This window comes from Salvelinus fontinalis, chromosome 3, assembly GCF_029448725.1.
Source record: "Salvelinus fontinalis isolate EN_2023a chromosome 3, ASM2944872v1, whole genome shotgun sequence".
In the NCBI taxonomy this organism is placed as follows: Eukaryota; Metazoa; Chordata; class Actinopteri; order Salmoniformes; family Salmonidae; genus Salvelinus; species Salvelinus fontinalis.
In genome coordinates, this window is record NC_074667.1 from 8,362,904 (window position 1) to 8,382,095 (window position 19,192).

The 19,192-nt window shown below is 43.8% G+C and overlaps 1 protein-coding gene across 1 annotated transcript in view; it reads right to left on the bottom strand.

Annotated features, from left to right (window-relative positions):
• LOC129835121 (alpha-1,6-mannosylglycoprotein 6-beta-N-acetylglucosaminyltransferase B-like) overlaps positions 1–19,192 on the bottom strand; it is a 143,270-nt gene that overhangs the window by 24,605 nt on the left and 99,473 nt on the right. Inside the window, exon 5 of the mRNA XM_055900518.1 lies at positions 13,540–13,671. Within this exon, the coding sequence (XP_055756493.1) occupies positions 13,540–13,671 (132 nt within the window). The remainder of the gene's footprint in view (positions 1–13,539; positions 13,672–19,192) is intronic.

Sequence of the window (19,192 nt, forward strand, 5' to 3'; positions counted from 1 at the left end):
GTATAACATTTGAGATTAATTTAAACATCGTGTGTATTTCTGAACATGCTGAAAACTGATAGAACTTGTCAGAACAGACAAAGCCCGACGTCTGAATGCTTGTTTTCGTCATGAATGTATGAACGTAAATAATTAAATAAATGACATGTCACAATTGATTTTTAGACAGCATTCATCATTTCAATAATGGCCACAATGCATCACCACCGCTCTTTTCCCCCCCCGAAGCCATTGTGTTTTCTCAAAAGGCCGTAATCACAAGTGGAGAGACAGAGATAGAAGACGGACTTGGAGCCGGTTCATCGGCCTTTCCATTCATCCACTGTTCCGCACGTCATTCACTCATTCAAGAGGTGCGTGTGGATTTGTCTGTTCGATATGCAGCGTGTGTGTCTGTTTGACAAGCTATGTGTACCCTGTCCATGTGTGTGCATCTGTGTGCATACGCCTGTTTAAGAAACTATGTCTGTTTGACAAGCAATGTCTGTGTTTGTTAAGAGAGAACACAGAAAAAGCAACAAAGGTTAAACACCGTCAATACCGGTCTTCAAGACACACAATCCTGAACAGACTATCAACACTACGGAGACAAAAGCTCACTGTGGATGTAACGGTAGTCCTCCTCTTCATCCGAAGAGGATGAGCATGGATTGAACCAAAACGCAGCGGGTGTTGAATACATAATGATTTATTAGACACGACGAAACAATGACACGAACTATACTTGAATAAACTACAAAATAACAAAAATGAATGTGTAGACAGAACTGAACAATAAGAACTTACAAATAACACGAAGAACGCACGAACAGGGAAAATAGACTACACAAAAGAACGATGTACAAAACAAACCAAAAACAGTCCCGTGTGGTGCGTAGACACAGACACGGAAGACAATCATCCACAAACAAACAGTGTGAACACACCTACCTTAATATGACTCTCAATCAGAGGAAATGAAAAACACCTGCCTCTAATTGAGAGCCATATCAGGTCACCCAAAACCAACATAGAAACAGAAAACATAGACTGCCCATCCACACTCACGTCCTGACCAACTAACACATACAGAAACCAGGTCAGGAACGTGACAGTGGAACTGTTGTTAAGTAGAAGTTAATAGCTATAGCTGTTCCTCTGTTGATAAGAGAGAAGCATCAATCATTTCTGTTGTTCGAAAAAGCTACCAAGTGTTGTTTGGGAGCTGAGATGGAATACCAAGTAAAATAAGCAGAATTAAAACCCAGTTTACCCTCTCAGAAATGTAAGGGCAGGTAATTGAACGAAAGCAGCATGGTAAAGTAATGGTTATGGGGAACTACCCAATACTGAGAAATTGGGTAATAGTGTATATTTGGAAGTTTATTATTTGCATCGTGAACACCAAACTATCTCTTGGAATCAAGAAGCATTGTAACTCACTGATTCCCGACACACAGTTCTGGCCTGGGCGTTGCCAGTCTAGTGAGTGTTAAATGCTGCCCCTGTCTGAGCTCAGGGGCATTTAGTAGAAGCGCTGAAGACCTGTGAGAGTCCAGGGCATTTCCATCGAAAAGGACCCATGAGCACCAACATGTGAAGTACGTAGGGCCATATCAAATTGGGTGTCAAATGAAAGCTAAGAGTCTATATTTTGGGAAATGAAGGCATAGATACATTTTTCAACCATTTTCCATCTACATTTTTTGGGGGGCATAAGTAAAGGCTTTTATTTATGGATGAACAGATGTAAAGGATTTCTTAGAAAATATACAAGAAAAAGTCTTAAGGTATCACAAATACAGTACCAGTCAAAAGTTCACACACCTACTCAATCAAGGGTTTTTCTTTATTTGGACTATTTTCTACATTGTAGAATAATACTGAAGACATCATAACTATGAAATAACACTGTCACGTTGGTAACAATGATTCGGGAGACACGGCGCAGGAATGCGTGATAGGGCTTTTTATCACGCCCCAAATTACGACGTGCAGTGTAAGGGCACAGGGACGAAGACCAAACAAACACATAGACAAAACACAGGGTTGAACCCAAACAAAAGAGCGAGGGGTACTTTGAAAAAATAACACACGCGCACGATGATTAACACACGGGAAGAGACCCGTAATAACCTGCGCAATCCACACGGGCACGAAAGCCCAAGACACACAGCACAGGTACTCACACGCATCAACGGACATTGTAACAATAATCGACACCATCATGGTGAACAAAGGGCACATATATTCAAATATAATCGGTGGGAATAGGGGCCAGGTGTGCACAATTAAAGTTCCAGGGGGATCTGTTACAAACACCCCCAAAAAAGTGTTGAACAAATCAAAATATATTTTATATTTGAGATTCTTCGATGTAGCCATCCCTTTGCCTTGATGACAGCTTTGCGCACTCTTGGAATTCTCTCAACCAGATTCATGAGGTAGTCACCTGGAACGCATTTCAATTAACAGGTGTGCCTTGTTAAAAGTTCATGTGTGGAATTTCTTTCCTTCTTAGTGCGTTTGAGCCAATCAGTTGTGTTGTGACAAGGTAGGGATGGTATACAGAAGATAGCCCTATTTGGTAAAAGACTAAGTCCATATTACGGTAAGAACAGCTCAAATAAGCCAAGAGAAATGACAACCCATCATTACATTAAGACATGAAGATCAGTCAATCTGGAAAATTTCAACAACTTTCAAAGTTTCTTCAATTGCAGTCGCAAAAACCATTAAGCGCTATGATGAAACTGGCTCTCATGAGGACCGGCACAGGAAAGGAAGACCCAGAGTTGCCTCTGCTGCAGAGGATAAGTTCATTATAATAACTGCACCTCAGATTGCAGCTGAAATAAATGCTTCACAGAGTTCAAGTAACAGACATATCTCAACATCAACTGTTCAGAGGATACTGAGTGAATCATGCCTTCATAGTTTAATTGCTGCAAAGAAACCACTACTTAAGGACACCAATAAGAAGAAGAGACTTTCTTGGGCCAAGAAACACAAGCAATGGACATTAGACTGGTGGAAATCTGTCCTTTGGTCTGTTGAGTCCAAATGTGATATTTTTGGTTCCAACCGCCGTGTCTTTGTGAGATGCAGAGTAGGTGAACGGATGATCTTTGCATGTGTGTGGTTCCCACCGTGAAGCATGGAGGAGGAGGTGTGATGGTGTGGGGGTGCTTTGCTGGTGACACTGTCGGTGAGTTATTTAGAATTCAAGGCACACTTATCCAGCATGGCTACCACAACATTCTGCAGAGATACGCCATCCCATCTGTTTTGAGCTTAGTGGGTCTATCATTTGTTTTTCAACAGGACAATGACCCAACACACCTCCAGGCTGTGTAAGGGCTATTTGACCAATGAGAGTGATGGAGGGCTGCATGACCTGACAATCACCCGACCTCAAACAAATTGAGATGGTTTGGGATGAGTTGGACTGCAGAGTGAAGGAAAAGCAGCCAACAAGTACTCAGAATGTGTGTGAACTCCTTCAAGACTGTTGGAAAAGCATTCCTCGTGAAGCTGGTTGAGAGAATTCCAAGCGTGTGCAAAGCTGTCATCAAGGCAAAGGGTGGCTACTTTGAAGAATGTCAAATATAAAATAGATTTTGATTTGTTTAAGATCGGGGCAGTATTTTCACGTCCGGATGAAAAGCATGCCCAAAGTAAACTGCCTGTTACTCAGGCCCAGAAGCTAGGATATGCAAATAATTAGTAGATTTAGATAGAAAACACTCTGAAATGTCTAAAACTGTTAGAATAATGTCTGTGAGTATAACAGAACTCATTTGGCAGGCGAAACTCAGAGCAAAATCCATCCAGGGAATTTTTTGTTGTTGAGTTCATTGTGTTTTCCAATGCTTTTCTATGGGAAATCTGATTTATTAGGGCCCAGATTGCAGTTCCTATGGCTTCCACTAGATGTCAACAGTCTTTAGAAATTGGACAAAGTTTTTCTTTTGAGAAATTAAGAAGTAGTGCTGTTCTTTGTATGTGTCACTCTGAAGGTCTCTAGTATTTTGGTGCGCGTTCACAGAAGTAACACGTAATGGTAGATACACCAATTAGTTGTAGTGATTTTAATTATATGAATTTTGTTTATTAATTATTAAGTGATTAAACTCAATCTTTTTACCAAAATTACCCAAAAATATTTAATGGAATTACTGCAACTGAATTGGCTACAATGGGAAATCATAATAGTCACAAACCACAGTCGGGTCACCTTTTACTGTTCTCCCCTCCTCTGGCATACTGTTATGTTCAGCTGTTAACTTTCTTGGTCTGTCATCTGGTGGTCAACCCAAGAGTGTTAAAAGAGTGTTAAAACAACCTACCCATGAGCCCCCTCACCCTCCATTTACTTTAACCAGCACCCTTACTCGCTGAGCACCAACCTACACCGGACGTCCAAGGACGTTGAAAAGTAGATGAAATTTGGTCAGGCCACCTTGGATTTGATGTTAATGTCCACGGACGGACCGGACTGGACCAAATCTGAACCTATCATAGACGTATGTTTTACAAGTTTGGCTAGCACAGTACAGTACAGTAGAGTACAGCACAGTACAGTAGAGTACAATACAGTACAGTAGAGTACAGTAGAGTTCAGTTCAGTACAGCACAGCAAAGTACTGTTCAATACAATACAGTAGTACAGTACAATACAGTAATGTAAAGTAGAGTATAGAACAGTAGAGTAGAGTACAGTATATTGTTCTGTACTCTACTCTACGGAACTATATTCTGCTCTACTGTACTGTACTGTATTCTACTGCATTGTACTGAACTCTACTCTACTTTGCTGTGCTGTACTGAACTAAACTCTACTGTACTCTACTGTACTGTATTGTACTCTACTGTACTGTGCTGTACTCTACTGTACTGTATTGTACTCTACTGTACTGTATTGTACTCTACTGTACTGTACTGTAATCTACTGTGCTCTACTGTGCTCTGCTCTGCTGTGCTGTGCTGTGCTGTGCTGTGATGTCTAAACAGAGACTGACATTCATATCCATAATTATGCATTTCTGTGTAGTACAGATCAGGGACCCATGATGTAATTCCGTTACCGTAATTCTGTTACCGTGTGTAAATCCACTTTACTTACTTACTTGAATAACAAAAATTGATTTTTTTCAAGCTCAAGTTACCATGACATAGCTGACACCCCTTTTTTTCTGCTGACATCTTTGAATCTTAATTCGGAGCAGATATTTTGTTTTTGGAATATGTGGGCACATAAATACCTGAGAGATATTTTACTGCAATTCCGTTACGGTTGGATCTGCACAGTTCTTCCACTCAATTCGTTTGTGTTGAATTTCCACAGGAAATTGTTCAAAGTTATCCTTCTGCATAGTTGTATAGTTTGTTAAGCTTTGAAATCAATGGTTTGTGTTCGGCATACATTTTAAAGTGAAAACCACCCCCAGAGTCAAAGCGTAATTCCGTTACCGTGGAATACCAAGCAGAGTGCGCGTGTGGATGGATAGACCCACGGGTCCCAGTTTGAGACGGGGCTGAAATGTTCTGCTAGAATACGTTCCCGTTTTTCAAGTGAACACATAAGCACTTGAAGCAGAGCTGCACTTTATTGATAACATATTTTCCAGAAAAAATGCAAGTTAGAATCTTATATTTCCATGTATAGCTCATAACGCGTCGGTATCCCTGACCAGTGGTCACCAAGGTCCCCTTGACAGAGTATGTGCAGCGTGTCCCTTGGATTTTTTTCAGCAGCGGTGGCCACTATTTAGCAGCGACGTGTGTGTGTGTGTGTGTGTGTGTGTGTGTGTGTGTGTGTGTGTGTGTGTGTGTGTGTGTGTGTGTGTGTGTGTGTGTGTGTGTGTGTGTGTGTGTGTGTGTGTGTGTGTGTGTGTGTAACTTCCCCTGCTAACACGGTGTTCTAGATTCACTGGCTCCATTTCAAAGTAAATCATATTCACTGCATTAAGACAACAGCCTGCACCGTGGGCACTGTTTAACACTGCAGTGACTCACACCATGTAATCACTGGGTATTGTTTTGCAACGTTGGTCTGACGTGATTACTGATTTGTTATTGTGTCAACGCGACAGCATGGATCGCTGGGCCTATATTCGGACACCTCCAGGGTAATCTTATCTGTTGTCAGAAAAGGATCCAGTTTTTGAGACGATAAGTGAGAAAGGGAGGGAGGGAGGGAGGGAGGGAGGGAGGGAGGGAGGGAGGGAGGGAGGGAGGGAGGGAGAAAGAGAGGGACTAGTGTGTGTTTACTGTGTGGGTATTCAAGGCATTGTTGTGATGCTAATTGGCTATTTTCAAGCATGTGAACATGATTGATACACATTTCACTGTATGCATAATATCTTCACCATACTGCACAAGGTGATGCAGGTATTTCTGTGACACTTCGGGTACGTTTTTCACTGAAAGACTGCGAATAAGCACAGGGCATTAGATCGACAGCGATATATCTTGAAGGGAGCGTCTGAAGACGACATCTCATCTGCACGGGAGCGTCTTAAAAAGTGCCACGCTTCTTTGAGCAGCTGTAAGTCAAGGGGGCCGCTTTCACAGAGAGCGGTGTCATGAAACATTGATGAGAGATGTAACTTTCAGTTCTGCCTCGCTCCCTCCCTCCCTTTCTCCATCCCTCCCTCCCTATCCATCCCTCTCTCTCTCCCTCCCTCCCTTTCTCCATCCCTCTCTCTCTCCCTCCCTCCCTATCCATCCCTATCCCTCCCTCCCTCCCTCCATCTCTCCATCTCTCCATCCCTCCCTTTCTCCCTTATCGTCTCAAAAACTGGATCATTTTCTGCCAACATATAAGATTACCCTGGAGGTGTGAAGCGATGGTGGGATGGAGGGAAGGAGGGATGAAGGGATGAAAAGAAGGAGGGAATGGCTTTGGAGTCACTGGGTGGAATATCTGGTAGCATATCTAGCAGAGTATCAGAGTGGGGACTAATCTTGGTTAAAATGTTGCTTGTAGCAGAAAAGATCCCTAGGGAACGACAGGGCAGGAGGATGTCACCCACCACTGTTCCCGTTGAGGTTTAAACCACTGACATAGATACGTGTGTTCTACATCACAAACCACTGACATAGATACGTGTGTTCTACATCACAAACCACTGATATAGATACATGTGTTCTACATCACAAACCACTGACATAGCCAAATATGTGTTCTACATCACAAACCACTGATATAGACAAATATGTGTTCTACATCACATACCACTGATATAGAGAAATATGTGTTCTACATCACAAACCACTGATATAGAGAAATATGTGTTCTCCATCACAAACTACTGATATAGAGAAATATGTGTTCTACATCACAAACCACTGATATAGACAAATATGTGTTCTACATCACATACCACTGATATAGATACATATGTGTTCTACATCACAAACCACTGACACAGACACGTATGTGTTCTACATCACAAACCACTGACACAGACAAATATGTGTTCTACATCACAAACCACTGATATAGAAAAATATTTGGTTTCTAATACACTATACAGTAGTGTATACAGTATACAGAACATTAGGAACACCTGTTCTTTCCATGACATACAGTAGACCAGTGTTTCTTAAAGTATGGGTCGTGACGTGGGTCGCGACGTAAATGTATAATTATTTCATTAATTACTGGAATTTATTTGGCCAAGTGCAACTGCGCTCTCGGTTCAGGGCTCTCTCTGCTTGGCAGCGGTCTCTGCTCAGTTTGGCAGCTGCGCGAGTGGGAGAGGTAGAGGGAGATGCCCGTGTGCATTGCGGTTAACCGGATGGGCAGTTTTCTTGAAGATGACTCCGTGACCCACACGCTGCAGCGCTGTCGTTCAAGCCACTGACTTGTTATTCACACTCACCATCAACTCACAGCTGTCATAAAATGGATTCATGCTAGCCACAAGTTCTGACTGAGCTCAATCGTCATGAAACGCAAATACAGTGATGACTTTTTGTGTCTTTCATACAAACGTTGAGAAATAATGAGGAGCGCCCACAATGTGTTTTGTGTGTGGAAGTGCTTAGTAATGAGACTCGCATAACGAACAAATTAATAAAACGACACGTCCTGACCAAACATCCACAACATGATGGTAAACCCAAGGAATTCTTTCAGAACAGGGTAGAATGCTTCTGTCACGCCCTGGCCATATTTTAGTTAGGCCAGGGTGTGACTAGGGTGGGCATTCTAGTTTCTTTATTTCTATGTTTTCTATTTCTTTCTTTTTGGCCGAGTGTGATTCCCAATCAGAGGCAGCTGTCTATCGTTGTCTCTGATTGGGAATCATACTTAGGCAGTCCTTTTCCCCTCCTTCAGTGTGGGATCTTGTCTTTGTTTTGAGTGCATGTAGTTTGCACGACGGAGCTGTTCGGCCGTTGTATATATATATTTTTTTGGTGTACATTTAAATTAAAGAAGAATGTACGCCTACCACGCTGCACCTTGGTCTCATTCCGACGACATACGTCACAGCTTCAGGAAACAGTGCTTCCACAGTGGAAAGTTAGTCAACTAGCAAGGCATTGTTGTCATTTTATAACATGTGGTGATAAGCAAAATTATCTTTCAAACAATCCCCTGGCCTTGTAACGTTACACAGCTAATAGCTAACGTTAGCCAAAGCAAGCTAACTAGCTACTGATAGTGCAACCCCTCAACAGTAATGTTACAGACGAAGATGAAAAATGATCAGGCCTACTGTACATCCTACACTAGAAATGATTGTTGAAAACGAGTCTAGGTTGGAACTGTTGCTGTTAAAATACAATAATTATTGTTATTCTTAACTGGAATAAACTGATTGAAGCAAGATGCTTTTTGGGGCAAACACTCAAACAGTTCTGGGTTGCTCATCTACAGCAGGAAGCGGTCTCCTGCCTGACTGAGAAAGCAGTAGATGTTCTGGTCCAGTTTGGCACCACATAACTATGTGAGTCGGGGTTCTCAAGTACAGAAGCAGTGTCAATGCTGCGCATGACCTGAATAGAATAGACATGCTTGTTGGAAACTTCAACCAGCCACATACGTCTCATTAGGACTGTGTGTTTGTGTGTGTTTTCTGGGCTACATCTGTGATGTGATCAATCGGTTTATTCCAGTTCAGAATAAAAAAAAAGATGTATATTAAAACAGCAACAGTTTCAACCTCGACTTTCTATCAACAATACTTTCTACAGTAAGATGTAGTGTAGGCCTGATCATTTTTCATCTGTACTGTTACTTAGGGTTGCACGATCAAAAAGCCTGTGTTCTGTTATTCATCTGTGTTCAGAATGAATTTATTTATTGTATTTTAACGGCTACAGTTCCTAGACAGATATGTAAGCGTGTTTTTAAAGGGGGAAAAATAAATATGAAAAGATATTTAGGGGTATTTCATTATTTGTTTGTCTATTTTTAAAAAATGTAGGCATAAAGGCAATGAAATGTACCTATATGTATGTATAGTTGCATATTTTCCTAATCTTGGGTCCCAGGAAAACACAGCATTTCTCATTTGGGTCCCAGGCTGAAAAGGTTTAAGAACCCCTGGAGTAGACTGACCAGGTGGATCCAGGTGAAAGCTATTATCCCTTAATGATGTCACTTGTTAAATCCCCTCCAATCAGTGTAAAGGGGAGGAGACAGGTTAAAGAATAATGTAAGCCTTGAGACAATTGAGATATGGATTGTGTATGTGTGCCATTCAGAAAGTGAATGGGCAAGACAAATGATTTAAATGCCTTTGAACGGGGTATGGTAGTAGGTGCCAAGCGCACCGGTTTGAGTGTGTCAAGAACTGCAACGTGTGTCTCAGGAATGGTCCACCACCCAAAGGACATCCAGCCAACTTGACACAAATGTGAGAAGCATTGGAGCCAACATGGGCCAGCATCCCTGCGGAATACTTTCGACACCTTGTAGAGTCTATGCCCTGATGAATTGAGGCTGTTCTGAGGGCAAAAGAGGTGCAACTAAATATTATGAAAGGTGTTCCTAATGATTTGTCCACTCAGTGTACATTATGCTATCTGGGTCAAAAAAGTAACAGGGGCTTGTAAATACTGTGATCAGTGCTCCCAGGAACCGTTTATGAGGTGAGTAAGTTTGTGAGGTGAGAAATGGCCTGGGTTTATGAGTAAGTGTGTGATTACGTAACATTTTCTGTGTGTGTGTGCGCACGTGTGTATGTATTACCCTCGCAGTCCTCTTCTTGCTCTGCTCTATCAGAGCAGTAAATTCACCATGCGTATGTAAAGGACGTCACACTGCTTGCTTAGTGAGTACCACTTCCTCCCGATTCGATCCATACCTGGCACAAACTCAGGACCTCTGCCTTGCTAGCACACTTGACCGCCCTCCTGAAGTGTCTTACCGGATGGCGCCACGCGAAAAGCTAGCTGGCCCAAGTGGGGAGACTTCAGGCTGAGGAGTAAGTTTCACACATCCCCATGTGCTACACGTACATAGTGATCAATAGTGGATCCCCCATTATCAGTTAAGAGGTGTGATTCAAAGTCGCACAATATCAGCTTTCAGCATCTTTACCAGACCTCTGCCCTCTTCCTATCACTGACCCCCCCCCTCTTCTTCCTCCCCTGAACGCGCACACACACACACACACACACACACACACACACACACACACACACACACACACACACACACACACACACACACACACACACACACACACACACACACACACACACACACACACACACACACAGACACACACACACAGACACACACACACACCTCCCCCTCCCTCCCAAGGAAACTAGCGTATTGGCTGGCCAAGCATTATTAATGCATCTGGACGTTGGGAGCAACATCAAACTAAAGTAATTAAAACAGAGACTGAAGGGCCCAGGAGCTCTGCACTTGATTAATGATATGCCTTTCAGCTGATAGGGCTGATAAAAGGCTCACATCTCATTCTTGTCCACAAAACCTCTAGGGATTGTGGGTAAATTACTACATATGGGGTTAAAGTAGAGGAGAAAAGCCAGTGTCTAAAGCCTACTTCATCCTTTAAAGCGTATGAGGCTCCAATAAGGTGATGACTAGACTGATAAGTTATTCATGTTTGTAGTATAAAAGCCTTGATGTATATGATGATGTACCGTGCGGAAGAAAGCGCCGGAGTTTGTTCTTACAAATCAACACTGAGCTTTATACATGTAATGTATCGTGTAGGGAATGGGTCGTACATTTCGTAGTGACGTCAATTCCCTGTGTGTTGCAGAGAGATTTATTAAAGAATAACACCAAAGGTTGTTTAACATAGCTACATCTGACTATGTTTAGGACTAAGATATTAATTACGTTTCGAAACCTCAAATCACGCTGTACAAAAAAAAATGACGTTGATTTATACACAGCAAACCCTTGATTGATCGGGAGAGATTGATGTGTGCCGCTTTGCCTCACGACATTAAAACTCACATCCGAGGAGGCCAGGCAGAAATCAACACGGCTCCATAACCATTGAGCCACTCACTGTCTGGGAGAGCTCCTGACCTCAGCAAACTATTACGACCAGTCGGACAAAGTTATTTGATCACAAACACACACACACACACACACACACACACACACACACACACACACACGCACACGCACACGCACACGCACACGCACACGCACACGCACACACTGTCACACCCTGATCTGTTTCACCTGTCTTTGTGGTTGCCTCCACCCCCCTCCAGGCGTCGCTCATCTTCCCCAGTGTATTTATGCCTGTGTTCTCTGTGTCTGTTGCCAGTTTGATTTGTTCGTCAAGTCTACCAGCGTTTTTCCCCATGCGCCTGCCTATTTCTAGTTCCTGTTTTATAGTTTTCCGGGTTTTGAACATTCTGCCTGCCCTGAGCCTGCCTGCAGTTCTGTACCTTGTCACACACACATTTTTTCTGTTCTGCCCACAAATGTTCTATAGGATTGAGATCAGGGCTTTGTGATGGTCACTCCAATACCTTGACTTTGTTGTCCTTAAGCCATTTTGCCACAACTTTGGAAGTATGCTTGGGGTCATTGTCCATTTGGAAGACCCATTTGCGACCAAGCTTTAACTTCCTGGCTGATGTCTTGAGATGTTGCTTCGATATATCCACATAATTTTCCACCCTCATGATGCCATCCATTTTGTGAAGTGCACCAGTCCCTCCTGCAGCAAAGCACCCCCACAACATGATGCCGCCACCCCTGTGCTTCACGGTTGGGATGGTGTTCTTCGGCTTGCAAGCATCCCCCTTTTTCCTCCAAAGATAACGATGGTCATTATGGCCAAACAGTTCTATTTTTGTTTCATCAGACCAGAGGACATTTCCACAAAAAGTATGATCTTTGTCCCCATGTGCAATTGCAAACCGTAGTCTGGCTTTTTTTATGGCGGTTTTGGAGCAGTGGCTTCTTCCTTGCTGAGTGGACTTTCAGGTAATGTCGATATAGGATTTGTTTTACTGTGGATATAGATACTTTTGTACCTGTTTCCTCCAGCATCTTCACAAGGTCCTTTGCTGTTGTTCTGGGATTGATTTGCACTTTTCACACCAAAGTACGTTCATCTCTAGGAGACAGAACACGTCTCCTTCCTGAGCGGTATGATGGCTGCGTAGTCCCATGGTGTTTATACTTGCATACTATTGTTTGTAGAGATGAATGTTGTACCTTCAGGCGTTTGGAAATTGCTCCCAAGGATGAACCAGACTTGTGACGGTCTACAATTTTATTTCTGAGGTCTTGGCTGATTTCTTTTGATTTTCCCATGATGTCAAGTAAAGAGGCATTGAGTTTGAAGGTAGGCCTTGAAATGCATCCACAGGTACACCTCCAATTGACTCAAATTATGTCAATTAGCCTATCAGAAGCTTCTAAAGCCATGGCATCATTGTCTGTAATTTTCCAAGCTGTTTAAAGGCACAGTCAACTTAGTGTATGTAAACTTCTGACCCACTGGAATTGTGATACAGTGAAGTATAAGTGAAATAATCTCTCTGTAAACAATTGTTGGAAAAAATGACTTGTGTCATGCACTTTCCAAAACTATAGTTTGTTTACAAGAAATGTGTGGAGTGGTTGAAAAACAAGTTTTAATGACTCCAACTTAAGTGTATGTAAACTTCTGACTTCAACTGTATGTGTTTTTTGTTGTCTATGTTTGTGTTTCTCTGAATGCATTTATGCGTGTATGGACTTCAAAAGGAAGACCTGTCATGTAATTCTCAGTGGATGGAGAGAGTGTGCATTGTTACTGCTGTGGTACTGTCCTTTTGTATTGATGCCTCCCCCTCCCCTTCCATCATAGGATTAGACAGGACTGACAGTCTGGCCGGAGACTGTCAGGGATGTTTTACTGACCTATAGGGGATTAACTAACTGAGTTACGAGCAGAAAGACACGTCAGTAGCATCTATTAAGCAGCCATAATGGACTCATAAACACAGGCAATAAACCTAAGCTATGATAACACACTGACACATGTATATTATACACACTGGCACGTACGCGCACATGCACACACACACACACACACACTACACACATACTTGTGTCTCTTGAGCGAAAGCCCCATGTGCTGCTTCATCTGCTGCATGCCGTGGTAGTCTGTGTAGATGAGGTCAAAGGGTAGAGGTCCTGTCAAGGGGCAGCTCCCTCTGCCTGGGGGCACCCCGAGAAATCTATGAGACAGAAACACACAGAGCAGAGGTTATATTAACTACTGTACGGTTCAACCACACAGAGCAGAGGTTATATTAACTACTGTACGGTTCAACCACACAGAGCAGAGGTTATATTAACTACTGTACGGTTCAACCACACAGAGCAGAGGTTATATTAACTACTGTATGGTTCAACCACACAGAGCAGAGGTTATATTAACTACTGTATGGTTCAAACACACAGCACACAGACAGAGCAGAGGTTATATTAACTCTGGTTTCCATGGCTCAGTTGGCTGGAGAAGGTTATGAAATTTAAATGTGTTATTGTCACATACACATGATCGGTGCAGTGAAAAGTATTGATTTACAGGGTCAGCCATAGTCGTACGGCGCCCCTGGAGAAAATTAGGGTGAAGTGGCTTGCTCAAGGGCACATCGACCCATTTTCTACCTTGTCAGCTCAGGTATTGGAACCAGCTTTAACCACAAGTCCACCTGCTACGCTGCTTGATGCCTGGGGACCTGTTGTATACTTAGGACCAGGAGTTTTCGCTGACCACATGACCCTGACCAGGTCACCAAAACCCTGACCAGGAAACACCGTGCCCTGGAATGTAGGGTCAAAAGTCGATCCTGGTCAGGTCAAACACCTTCGGTCCTGTACTGCATTCACTGTAAGTCACTTTGAATAAACCACCAACTCATTATGGTACGATGACGAAGAGAAACGTTGAAGCCGCTTCCAAGCCCCGGAGCGTTAGAAACACAATGAAACCTCAATCAATCAGCTAGATCCAACGACAGCGCTGCGTTGATGATGAGGGGGAAGCACCGCTCAGTAGTGTGATCCAAACTGTATGAATAGCAGATGGCCAGAACAGTGAGCGGGCAACAGCATCCCTAAAAGAGGGAGATCTACACATGAAACGGTCAAAGGGGCACCGACCGCGGAGACATGTGTCCGTTTCAGAGATGAGAGGATGAAAGGAGTGTGTGTCAGAGAGGGAGACATGTGTCCGTTTCAGAGATGATAGGAGCGAGGGAGGGAGAGGACGAAAGAGGAGTGTATGTCAGAGTGGGGGAGATGCAGAGAGACCCTGCCAGTGGGTGGTTTAGTTTTTGCATTATTAAGGAAGAGTGAGTGATAGTTGGAGCCTGTGAGATGTGTGAGGATGTGTGTGTGTGTGTGGTCTACTTCTGTGTGTCAGTGTGTGTGTGCAGTCTACTTCTGTGTGTGTGCGGTCTACTTCTACTTCTGTGTGTCAGTGTGTGTGCGGTCTACTTCTGTGTGTCAGTGTGTGTGCGGTCTACTTCTGTGTGTCAGTGTGTGTGCGGTCTACTTCTGTGTGTGTGTGTGCGGTCTACTTCTGTGTGTGTGTGCGGTCTACTTCTGTGTGTCAGTGTGTGTGCGGTCTACTTCTGTGTGTCAGTGTGTGTGCGGTCTACTTCTGTGTGTGTGTGCGGTCTACTTCTGTGTGTGTGTGCGGTCTACTTCTGTGTGTGTGTGCGGTCTACTTCTGTGTGTGTGTGCGGTCTACTTCTGTGTGTCAGTGTGTGTGTCTGCGGTCTACTTCTGTGTGTGTGTGCGGTCTACTTCTGTGTGTGTGTGCGGTCTACTTCTGTGTGTGTGTGCGGTCTACTTCTGTGTGTCAGTGTGTGTGCGGTCTACTTCTGTGTGTCAGTGTGTGTGTGTGTGTGCGGTCTACTTCTGTGTGTGTGTGCGGTCTACTTCTGTGTGTGTGTGTGCGGTCTACTTCTGTGTGTGTGTGTGTGCGGTCTACTTCTGTGTGTGTGTGTGTGCGGTCTACTTCTGTGTGTGTGTGTGTGTGTGCGGTCTACTTCTGTGTGTGTGTGTGCGGTCTACTTCTGTGTGTGTGTGCGGTCTACTTCTGTGTGTGTGTGCGGTCTACTTCTGTGTGTGTGTGTGCGGTCTACTTCTGTGTGTGTGTGTGCGGTCTACTTCTGTGTGTCAGTGTGTGTGTGTGCGGTCTACTTCTGTGTGTCAGTGTGTGTGCGGTCTACTTCTGTGTGTGTGTGTCTCTCACACACATTGCTCTCTCCACGGTACAGTGATCCTACCATTGATTCCCCCACAACATTCCAAACTCCTTACCATTTAAAAATAAAAGGAATCTACCGCAACCCAAAACCCTTGCCTTCACTGATTTCTGCTATACCCCACTGGGCGGAAGGATTCTCCTATGTTTCTCATGTCTTTCCCTCATCAACTTACACCGTATCCATTTCCTCCTACTAGAAGTGAAGGAGTAGAGACCACAGGGCTGTGTCTGCTTTCACTCCCGTCACTTGACTCCATTTTCTTTCACATCGATTGGCTAAAACCTCGGAGTTACCGTGTCGACCGAGTCCCTATTGGACAGCTGACCTGTGAGTGGTCTGGGTGAGAGATCTGAGGGGCTATGTGTGTGTGTGTGTGTGTGTGTGTGTTGGCCCATCGTGACAGATGGAGACAAGGCTAATGGACATGGTGGTGGAGGTGGGCTACAGTCAATTTCCTCTCTCTACAGAACACGCTAGATTTGATTGAGCCGACCCTCTTATCCCGAGGGACTTACAATAAGTGCATTTGGAAAAGGAAGTTGATATGAGTGACCGCATACTGTAATACGAGCAAATAAAACACACACTCATTTGAAGCAACAATCCCAACGCTATAATGAGGAAGAGGAAGAGTGTGTCTCCATGCATGTGTGTTTTGGAGCTCAGACAGCAAACGCTACACACACACACACACATTTATTACCGAAACACACACACAATACAGACACAACATGTTCCTCTGGCTAGCTCATCTATTTCCCTACAGACTCAAGGACACCACTGTTGAATATACTATAAACACTGAAGCCTTTAACAAGCCTCTCACGCAATGCACAGCCCTTACAGCAGGTCATGTGCTGCGATGAGAGGGTCATTTGTTTGGAGTGAGACAGGATGATGATGTCTATAACCTACTATCTCCAGGCCCTGTTATGCAGTAGATCCAGTTCTGAGAGCTCTTGTTAGAAAGAGGAGAGGGTGTGAGTCTAGTACTGTACGTCTCTGTCTGACTCTCATCCTTGAGAGTGAGAGGAGATAAGGGTGGCTGACGTCTCTGTGCGTGCGTGCGTATGCCTCTGCAATTTGATGGGATTTCTGAACGAGGTTTCAACGTAGACAAGATGAGCTGCCACTGTCTCCCTCCTCCACCTCTTCACCCACACTCGTCCGTCCGGCCCTGAATGGCGGGATTGAGCCCTTCACCCATCAAGAATCCCCCTCCCCATCCAACCAACGTATCCGCCAACTCTCTCTGTCCTTCACATCGCTCACACTCCCGTGTAGCCTATTTCACATAACAAGCAAAGAAAAACGAAAGTACTGTTCTTTACTCTACCTGACAGTTAAACACAACATTCCTGCAGTACTGCATGTACTGTATGTATACAAATACATCTACATTTTGTCAGAGTATGAGCCTAATGGAAGACGATCTCTAGCGGAGGCTTTTACTGTAAAGTATTAAGACATGAAAGAGCATAAGCTTTAAGCTTTAATGATACATTACATAAGGCTGGTGGTACTGAGTCCAATAGGAGCATCTGTATGTAGTGGGGTACACTTTGTTGAACACACTGTGTGGTGTGTGGGGGTAGGCTGTGTGTTTACAGTGTTTGGTTCTGATTTCTTGACATGAAATCATGAAATATACGTATTCATGTCACTGAGGGAGAGAGGGGAGTATATAACGTTTCCATCCTGTCAGGATATGTTATCGTTAGCCATCAGGGATCATATGGGAGGAGGAAAGACACAGTCTGGTACCAGTCACCATGACAGCCGTGAGTTGGGGAGGAGCGAGCACTTTGGGGCAGAGGTCAGGTCAGATGAAGTGAGGAAGAACAGATATCACTAAGGTTCTGTCTAGCAACAGAGATGCACTGGCTGTTCAGATGTAGAGGAGGAGACTCCGCATAGGAGAACGAGTTCAACTTTATATTCCAAATATCTCTAACTCTCAGAATGTTTTCTCCATTCCAGAATGTGATTGTTACGCATCAGTACATTTAATCCGCGCCGCCCACAAACCAAGGCACGCAGCCTGTTTTTAATTATAGGCTGTTTTCAATTTGTCAATTTCAAATGATTTTCGAACAAGTTTTTTATTTTCTAAGAACAGTTTGAATTGAGGTGTGCTCCGGCTCATTCATTCACATAAAAGTAGTCATTTTTACTTTTCATTTTTCGGACATTTCTGACCCGGAGAAAATTCCCCAACCACTTCCCAGTTGTTAGTGCAGTTCAAGTCTGCAGACATTTGCTCAGCTCCTGTCCTGCACACACACGTTCACATTTTCCGTCTGTTGCCTGCATCGCAGTCATAGTTGTTTTCGTTGCCAATAACAACTTTGGAAATGTGTGCGTTTCTATCAAAGTAAGTGCCTTATTAAGTTAAAATAGTTTATGCATGTCGTGTTATGTCGTTTCTACTGTAGCATAATATTTTTGTGTATATTCCTTATAACCGCGTACACGCGAGGTAACGTTACTCATTTCATAACCTTTATGGTGTTATACTCAATGCTTGGGTAGCTAGCTACATTCTTCTATTAGCTCTGTAAAACAATGCTGATTGCATCAGAAGTATTAGCTTGCATTGTATTTTGAAGCTACCCTGGCCTTACGACTCCCAAGCGGTCTAAGGCACAGCATCTCAGTCACTACAGACACCCTGGTTAAAATCCAGGCTGCGTTTCTATCAAAGTGCCTTATTACGTTAATAGTTTCTGTATGTGATTTGCATGTGAACTGTACATCCAATTACAAAAAATCCCTTGTTCAGTAATCATCTCACCTGTTAGTTGGTGGTGAACTATGTGGCCATTGAGGGCTGTGTTGATCAGATGGAAAAATATCTTCTTATACCACTTGGTCGTTTTCCGAGTGCATTCCACAAAGTCCGCCTCATCCATTTACATTTAAGTCATTTAGCAGATGCTCTTATCCAGAGCGACTTACAAATTGGAAAGTTCATACATATTAGCCCTGGTCCCCCCGTGGGAATTGAACCCTGGTCCCCCCGTGGGAAATGAACCCACAACCCTGGCGTTGCAAGCGCCATGCTCTACCAACTGAGCCACACGGGACCACTGTCATCCACTGCCCCCATTTTGAGGTTATAGTCAAGCATGCAGTCTGGTTTGATTTTTCTCTCTTCTGTCAGGTGGTCCACCTTCCCCGTGGCCGACATGGTTGCTGTATGGACAGTGGCGAGGACATGAATGTCTCGTTTGTCATGCCACTTTACTGCCAGCTGTTGACCGTGCTCCTTGAATTCTGCCTCCCCTCTCTGCATCTGAATGCCGGCATCCCCTTCCTGTTTGACCTGACTATGCCACAAGCCCCTGTGTTGTTGGAGAGCAGATGCTGGAAGAGTGTGGGACTGCTGTCCACATACAAAGTGTGTCCCTTGCTGAGATGACGAGACAGCATGGTCATCACCACGGACCCGGACACCCCGAGCCCCTCACTCATC